This window comes from Barbus barbus (genome assembly GCF_936440315.1).
Source record: "Barbus barbus genome assembly, chromosome: 21".
In the NCBI taxonomy this organism is placed as follows: domain Eukaryota; kingdom Metazoa; phylum Chordata; class Actinopteri; order Cypriniformes; family Cyprinidae; genus Barbus; species Barbus barbus.
The window spans coordinates 18914379-18923211 of record NC_136749.1 but is presented as its reverse complement, the minus strand read 5'-3'; the positions used below and the strand labels follow the sequence as shown (position 1 = coordinate 18923211).

Below are 8833 nucleotides of genomic sequence, written 5' to 3'. Positions count from 1 at the left end.
TAAGTACAAGCTAGTAAGGGAAGGAGAGAAAGATAGAGGGAAAGATTAAGGGAAGTTTTTTTTTTATTTATTTTTTATTTTGAGTTTAGGATGAAGTCAAGTACTGCCGAAAGAGATGAGTTTTCAGTTGTTGCTTGAAGATTGCCAGGGATCCGTCATTCCGGATAGGGGTGGGAAGATTATTCCACCAGCCAGGAATGGGGAACGAGAATGTTCTGGAGAGTGATTTTGAGCCTCTCTGTGATGGTACCACAAGGCGTCGCTCACTAGCAGATCTCAGACTTCTGGAGGGGATGTAGGTTCGTAATAGTGAGTGGAAGTAGGAGGGTGCTGAGCCTGTGGTCGTTCAGTATGCAAGCATCATTGTCTTGAACTTGATGCGAGCTGCCACTGGTAGCCAGTGCAAGGAGATGAAGAGAGGTGTAACATGCGCTCTTTTGGGCTCGTTGAAGACCAGTCGTGCAGCTGCATTCTGAATCATTTGTAGAGGTTTGATTGTGTTTGATGGCAAACCAGCCAGAAGAGCATTGCAGTAGTCCGTAGTAGGGCCTGATTTTTCTGATGTTGTGTAGTGCAAACCTGCAGGATCGAGCAGTCTTTGCAATGTGCTCTTTTATTTTATTTTATTTTATTTTAAAGTCTTGTTTTTTAGTACCATCAAAGTTAAACATGGACGGAGTTTCAATATTGTATGTACTGACTGATGAAAGGTTACGTGTTTAGGTCTTTATCTATCGATTACTATTTATTAGGAATTACAAAACGCGCATACATAACGTTTCATGACGTTTACCTCGACAAACGCGCGGTTGACATTTTAGCCAGAAGCGATAGATTAACACAATGTTTTTCTCACACACACCTTATACAGTAGTTCAGCTTTAGAAAACATTGATTCATCAACTGCGGCCGTGTGGATCAGAGTTGTGTTCGTTTTGCGTGTTTTCTACGAGTTGACCCTTCTAATTTTACAATAAATGACTGCGAACTCAGAAATAAAGTCAGAGATGGATTATTTTCTACAAGTATCATCTGAGTCGCCATGAGGGTGAGTAAATGAGAAAATGTTCATGTTTGGTTGCTATCTCTTGAATCAAAGACAATGAAATTCATGACAAGTTGTGCTTGAAACCTTTGATTTTATTTACACTATTTACAATTCTTATTGGTTGAACTCAGTTGACATGCAAAATGTTCCCAATGTTGTTCTGTTAAAAATGATATTATTTACACCCTGATTACCAGATTAGATAAGAAACATGAATAGCATTTAAAACAGAAAAAAATATGTAGCATTTAACCTATTAATGCTCAGATTAGATTTTCTATTAATGCCTTTACTTGCACATCTTTTATATGAGCATATGTGCCGTTCTTTTGCAGTTTTTCACATAAGATTTAATACAGCAACTGATAGGTGAAAAGATTGTTGTATTGAAGCTCCAACGAGCCACCACATGACATCCAGCAAGTTGTCGAAATCTCTTTCTAAGGTTGTCTTTTTGTACGCCAGTAGTTTAGCCTAACAACTGAAAAATAAAGTCCTTGGCAACATCCACAGGCTTGCATGGGTTAAATGCCTGTAAACGTGATCTTTTTCTTCATGAACATTCAAGGGTTGTTAGTGTTGTCCAGCAGATGGCAGTATTGCGCAGTTTTGGTGGCATTCATCCATTCATCTGTGGTGGGCAGTATTTCATTATCCAGTTTGTAAAGCTAACTCTGTATTTGGCAGTGATTTTAGAGAAGAACCAAAGTCTTTAATGAGATAAGTGGGGCAGTCTTCGTGGCGATGGAGAGGGTGGTCTCCGCACTGGGGGCAGATCATAATGCCCAGGAATGTGGCTGTTGATGGGCAGATCATAATGATTCTGAGGTTCCTGTTCCACAACGTTGCCAAGGGAACAGTGTTCTGAAATACAGTGAACAAACATATTTTAAATGCTGTACCACTCAACACTTCAAAGCCATCATGTTGTCATGTACTCTAATGGCCAAAAAAAATAAAAAATTAAAATCATGTATTTTATAACATATTTTGGTAATTTTTTATATATTGTCAACCTAAATATATTTGTATTGTCAAAAATACACATGAAAAATGCATCTGGCCCTCTGAAGTACATTTTTGTACTGTATTTTGGCATTTGAAAGTTTAAAAGATATATATATATATATTTCAATTTAAAAAATATATTCCCCAAAGCTGTGTTGTTTACAGCATATATATATATATATATATATGTGTGTGTGTATGCAAAAATACTAATTGTAGACATTTTAGTTTCTAAAATATATTTTATGTCAACATTCTCACATCACAGAGCAATACCCAATTTCTTTTAATATAACTACCTCTGCATGACAGATTGGGGGGTGTCATAACCGGTGGGCTGATTTCAGTGTAGGATCTTTCACGAGGCACTGCAGACTTCATCTCCATGTAGCTGCTCTCCGGAGGACAAGGTGGCAGGCCAGGCAGATCTTTGATGGTGGCATACGGGTTCTCACTGTTTAGAGAGCTGCTGCTCACTGCCACACATGAATCCTTCAACTCTGCAACCACAACATCATGTTAGACACAACTAAGATATATAAAAGAAGAATATCTGAGGGACTTTTACCTTTGTTGTAGTGCTTTCCAAGAGTAGCACTATAGCTGTAACTTCGATCGATGCCAAAAGCCCCTGCAAACACAATAAGACCACATTCAATTTACTCGGACAGCCGCACAACACAGAACAAGAACAACAACAAAAAATATAGTGCAGTCATACGGTGAAACTATTTCCCAGTATCCATTACCTGGATCTTTAGGTGGCTCCTGGTGTTTCCAGCCTGGAGGAAGAGTTGCATTAGTGTCCGCTGCAAACAGACCTCTCCTCTCCCTCTCCATGTTCTTCAGACTGCAGAACAGCTGGTTGTTGGTGTTCTGTCAAAGCGTGAGACATAAAGGAACGTTGTGTTTGTAATACGTGTAAAATTCTGCTGTTGTAATCAATACTGCACAGCCCACTACTGCTAACAAAGATATCTGATTTATTAGACGGTTATGCATAAATAACTGTAAAAATTAAGAAATAACCAATTCTTATGGAAGTCAGTATCATATAGAAGTGCATTTCCACCACATAAGAAAAACATGCTTTGGTAAACGATAGTTATGACAAAGTCATAATTATAATATTATAGAAATTATGACAAGTCCTACCAAGTCTTATAAAGAGATAAAAGATGAATTATGAGATTTTTTGTGATAAGTCAATAATGACATTAAAATTAAATAAAATTATTTCTTGTACTTATTGACTTTTTATCTCATTAATTCATTACATTTCAGATGGAAGTTTGAGTTAAATAGACTGCATTCTGGGATACACTGAATATTTAACTTTTAGCTTTTATCCAAAGTGACTTGCATATGAGTAACATCTGAAGCAATTTGTGACCGTGCTAAGAAAATTCATAGTGTACAGGTTGGCTAATGACAATTTACATTCTGTGCCCAATATTCACAATTTAATATTATACACATAATACCATAGTATTACTCACCTTGATGGCTCGGTCCTGGTTGTTGGGCAGGTGTGGTAGTGGAGGTCTGTTCTGAGACAGCGTGTGGTAACTCGGGTTTGAGTAATAGTGATGGTAGCTGTGCAGAACATCTACAAGAAATAAGCAAACGCAAAATAAAAATGTGTATGAATATATCAGATTTTCAGTATAACAATTCCTCGTAGTCTTAATTTGTGCAAATGAAATGAGGCACCGTATCAAAAACTCCCGTGGCTCATACCTGGCACAGCGTACTCTGAACTGACGGTGCGGGTTGAAGAGAAAGACACAACAGGTGTGTTGCTCTGTTTGTCCTGCTGTCTGCGCCGATACAACAACAAAACACTCAACAGGAGCACAACCAGAATCACCAGCACCACAATTCCTGCGATCGCACCCCACGAGTCCTTCTCCACCGGAGACACAGGCACCATCATACTCAGTTCTTGCTCTGAAAAAAACACACAGCCATTCACATTACACACACTGACAGCCATTAATATTTCAGTGTTTAACATACAGAAAATCAAATGTTTTTAGGCTGCTTTTAATACCTGGTTTGCAGTCCTCGCCTGGTCCAGGTACACACACACAGTCTCCAGTGTGAGGGTCGCAGGAATGGTTGGGGGGACACGAGCAAGTTTGAGCACAATTAGTGCCGAATGTCCCAGTGTGACACACTGCAAAGACATACATTTGGCAACTGTTTGATGAACTGGTAGAGTGAGTGAGTGGTATTGAGCCTGATCCAGGAATAAAAATGTATTTTCAGCTGAGAATTACAGTATGACTTATTTATTCCGAAACCTCATCCAGGAAATCTGGCAAACAGTCTTTTCTAAGAGAAACAACTCTTAATATTCTACTTAATCATTGTAACACACAATGCAGTAATTTTCTTACTCAGTATTTTTGTCTTGCTTTCCAGTACAAATCTAAACATTCTTCAATCAAGATCTGTTTTCTGACAAATTTATCAAAATTAAGTGAGGTTTTTGTTTAAAAAAATATCGGGATAAGTAGTGAGGTAAGAAAAATCAACTTTTTTTTTTTTCTTTTTTAACTCACTTCATTTTTATTAATTTCTCAGAAAATTAAATGTAACATCTTTGCATGAGATATGAAATAAAGCTAGTGAAATCAAATATTCTCTCATAGACAAGGTCTGTTGTCCAGAAACTCACATGAAGAGCAGTCTGGTCCAGTCAATCCAGCGGGACAGAGGCACAAACCATCCTGGTGATGACATGTCGCATTGTTGGTGCACATGCACACATTGCTACAGTGGCGTCCATAGCGACCCATTGGACAGGCTAGAAGTCAAACAAAAACAGCAATTAAATGATTTATACAAGCATTAAAATAGAGCATTATTCTGTAGACAATTTGCTGTTATGGAAGTTATATCAGTCACACAAAAATGAAAATGCTAACATTACTTACTCTCCTTCATGTTGTTTCAAACTTGTATGCTGTTATCTTTCAGTGAATAATGACTTAAATGGTCAACTTTTGTCATGTTTTTAGCCTTTTATTTTGGTCTTTGACAGATTTTGTTTCTATGAACAATCATTGTATGGAAAAACTGCTTAATTTTCCATTTGTAGTTGAAATAATAGCAGTTCTTTTTTTTTATATGACCAATTTCTTTAAGTAAGTCTTTTCATGTGTGTATCTAACCTTGTTCACACAGGTGTCCAGTATATCCAGGCAGACACAGACAATCTCCTGTTATGTGATGACAGGAGGAGGCATGTACACATGATGGACATTGACGGCTGCACCTCTCTCCAAAGAGACCAGCACTACACACTACAGAGAAGAGAAGAGAGCACTGTCTAAACCAGCTCTAATGTGACCTGAGCTCTCAGAGACACTGATGGATGCACAGGTATATATATACTCACTGTGTTGACACTGAGCTCCCCAGAATCCGGGTTTGCACAGGCAGGTTCCCGTATGTGCCTGACAGGTGGCGCTGTTGAGGCAGGAGCAGGTCTGGTTGCACTGAAGGCCCCATGTTCCCTCTGGACACTGCAGTGTACAACGCAGACCTGCAGAAGAAATTGAAAGCGTTGCCTAAACTGTCATGTTCTGTTTGAGGTCTAGTGCTCTATTTTTACTTTAAAAAATCAAAATTTCATCAGATTCACACTGGATTTTTATTATTTAATGATTTTAAACAAGATATCTCTCAGCTTCAGATATATTTTTATGACTCTCTGACTGAGGTATGTACTGTAGAGATTTCAAAATCAATATTGTTATATTTACATATGCATCACTTGAGTCTCAAACAGATAATGAGGGGATTAATATAACATAATATATAGGATTTAATATTAATAATAAATTAATATAATAGTATAATAAAGGTCTTCACTGCATTATGGGTGATCTCAATGGAGAGGAATAATTAAATATGCACAGAATGGCACACTACTCATACTATTTTTGTAGTATGCAATATCTAAACCATTCACAGTATGCAACTTTTTCTGTAGGCATGTGAACTTGACATACACATTTGCTGATATAGACCAGTGCATACTGCACAAAATACTGTATCGCATTATGCTATGCTCTTGGCTCATCCTTCCATTTCCTGAGTGACTGAGTCCTTCACTCATTATTTGATCAGCCAGAAGCTGCTTCTGCTTTAAACATTTATCACTGCATACTGTAAACTGTTTTTGCATATTGAATGAAGTCCTACCTGTCCAGCCAGGTAAACACAGACACTGGCCCGTAACACTCTCACATCCTTCATCATGCAGACAATCACATTTGTGTTGACAGCCTGGGCCGAATGTCCCGATCTGTTTAAACCAGAATGGAAAAAGTGATTCAGAACAAATAACTCTGACTCTTCCCAGTGAAATTACACAGCTCTAACATAATTACTACTTTAATTTGAATGATGGCCATGCAACTAAGCAAAAGAGTATTATGCATTTGCCATCAGGTTAATAACTTTTGCTGATGGCGTAAAATTACTGCAGATGATTTAGGAGACAGATATGCTGAACAGACAACAACACAGAAGTCAAATTCAGTTCATAAAAAAGTGAAAAGTGAGAAAAAAGTGTGACTAAAAATGAATGACCTGCCTGACCTCCAAACAGTTTTTTGTAAATCAAATACATGTGCACTGTATCATAAAGCAGATATTTGACTTACTAGACAGGGCTCATTACAGGAAGCTCCTCTCCACCCTGCGGTGCACTTGCAAGAACCATCGGCAGGGTGGCAGAATGCTCCATTTGCACACTGACATGTGAAGTTGCAGCCAGGACCCCATGTGCCCTCTGAACATGCGATAGAACAGTCAAGTCCTCTCCACCCTAAACACACAAAAACACTGTTGGGGTGGCATAGATAGATAGATAGATAGATAGATAGATAAAGGTAGTTATATATATGTATATGTATATATGTACTTTATATCGAGAGAGCATTAGTTTAATGTGTACCAGAACTTACCTTCCTTACAGAAACATGTTCCATCAATGGGAGAGCAGGCTATAGAATTTACACAGGTACAGGGAGACAGGCAGTCCTTCCCATAGAAACCATCCTCACAAAGCTTCTCACAGTGTAGTCCCTACATACACACACACACACACACACAGGAATATTAATGTGGAATATTAGGTGGTATTGAGGAAGTTATTCTGTTTGTGATCGCATCTGTCCACTCACTGTGTATCCGGGTGAACAATGGCACTGGCCCGTCACCGAGTCACACACCCCTCCGTTCACACAGAGACAGGGCTCCAGGCATCCGTTACCATAATAACCATCAGCACAGGTTTCATTACAATATAGCCCTGCCCACCCAGACTGACAGGTACACTCCCCCTTCAGAGGATGACAGCTGTAATATCCATGACACAATCAATACAGTTACTCAAACCAATCTTTTGTTTGTTTGTTTTCAAACAGCATTTAGTTAATAGAATGATCATCTGATTAAATGTCATTGTTCTCAGTGTTGTCATCATTAAAGCTGCAGTCTGTAAGTTTTGCCTCTTTGTCGCCATCTCTGTTTGAAAACCTGGAATTGCAGTTACTTGCAGAATTATCTTCATTGTGTGGGTTGTACTCTGGCACGGCTCCAGAGTGGATGAATCTAATGTTTTGAGTATGTGTAATTGTCAGTCACCGCACCGGTGTGAATCAAACACTTAGTAATCATAGATTCTAGCCTACGTCTTGGAATATATGACCCAAATAAGAATTTTCACCGTATTGTCATCTGAACAACGCTTGCCACGCTTGTTCTGACCAACTGAGGAAAAAGGCATTACAATAAATCGCGCTAACAATGGTGATTAAGTGTAACGATCGGTTAGCTCATATAACATCAAACCGTGCAAATTATTCATGTTAACAACATCAGCATTGCGTGACTATGAGTATAGTGTGTATTAACGTGTAGATTTCAATTTCCGTACAGTCTAATTGTCATTCCATTCAAATTTCATAAGAAATTCTTTTAACCCAAAAAGATAATTATGCTTCATTCGAACTGGTTTTCTTTTAAAATACAAATCTTGTGTAATCCCAGTCTATCTGTAATCAGAAGCACATTTAAAAGTGGAATATAATTTAACTTCATTCACATGTGTTTCATAAGACAAAATCCTTTCTGGATTACAATCCGTCATCAAAATGATACATTTAATTATTCTAGCTGCTGTGAGAAAAGGCTATAAACGATCTGCCACCTGCAGGATCCTCACGTGCGATAGCCTACTAGCCGCGACAACTTCTTTATGTTTACAGACGTGACGTAATGACGCAGTGCAATGCTCGAATTTCCCACAAAAACCTACCCGTACCACTGAAATTAGAAAACATTATTATAAGCTAACCGTTGTGAATCGGGCTAAAGTAAGGCTGGTTATGTACTTGCTCAAATATTGAATTTGGATAATTTTTAACCAAAAAACGTTACAGACTGCAGCTTTAACTACACCTATTAAATACATTGAAAATAATAAATATTAAAACCATTAAGATAATAAGTTTTTTTTTAATGGAAATAAAACAAAATATACATATCAGATGAAAAACTAAAAGGGATAGATCACCTAAAAATGAAAATTCTGTCATTAAGTACTCATCCTCATGTCGTTCCAAACCTGTTAGACCTCCATTCATCTTCAGTACACAAATTAAGATATTTTTGATGAAATCGGAGCGCTTCATAGACAGCAACGCAACTGAAATGTTCCCAGGTCCAGAAAGGTAGTAAGGACATCGGTAAAATAGG

General features: G+C 38.0%; 1 protein-coding gene across 1 annotated transcript in view; it reads right to left on the bottom strand.

Annotated features, from left to right (window-relative positions):
- Window positions 1-1121: 1121 nt before the first annotated feature.
- LOC306887639 (uncharacterized protein) overlaps window positions 1122-8833 on the bottom strand; it is a 34542-nt gene continuing 26830 nt past the window's right edge. Inside the window, exons 11-24 of the mRNA XM_079445549.1 lie at window positions 7258-7432; window positions 7039-7159; window positions 6736-6899; window positions 6272-6374; window positions 5463-5609; window positions 5236-5367; window positions 4740-4868; window positions 4110-4235; window positions 3797-4006; window positions 3556-3665; window positions 2806-2932; window positions 2625-2687; window positions 2356-2556; window positions 1122-1912 (exon numbers count right to left, since the gene is read on the bottom strand). Coding sequence (XP_079301675.1) covers window positions 1761-1912; window positions 2356-2556; window positions 2625-2687; window positions 2806-2932; window positions 3556-3665; window positions 3797-4006; window positions 4110-4235; window positions 4740-4868; window positions 5236-5367; window positions 5463-5609; window positions 6272-6374; window positions 6736-6899; window positions 7039-7159; window positions 7258-7432 — 1960 coding nt within the window. The 3' untranslated portion in view covers window positions 1122-1760. The remainder of the gene's footprint in view (window positions 1913-2355; window positions 2557-2624; window positions 2688-2805; window positions 2933-3555; window positions 3666-3796; window positions 4007-4109; window positions 4236-4739; window positions 4869-5235; window positions 5368-5462; window positions 5610-6271; window positions 6375-6735; window positions 6900-7038; window positions 7160-7257; window positions 7433-8833) is intronic.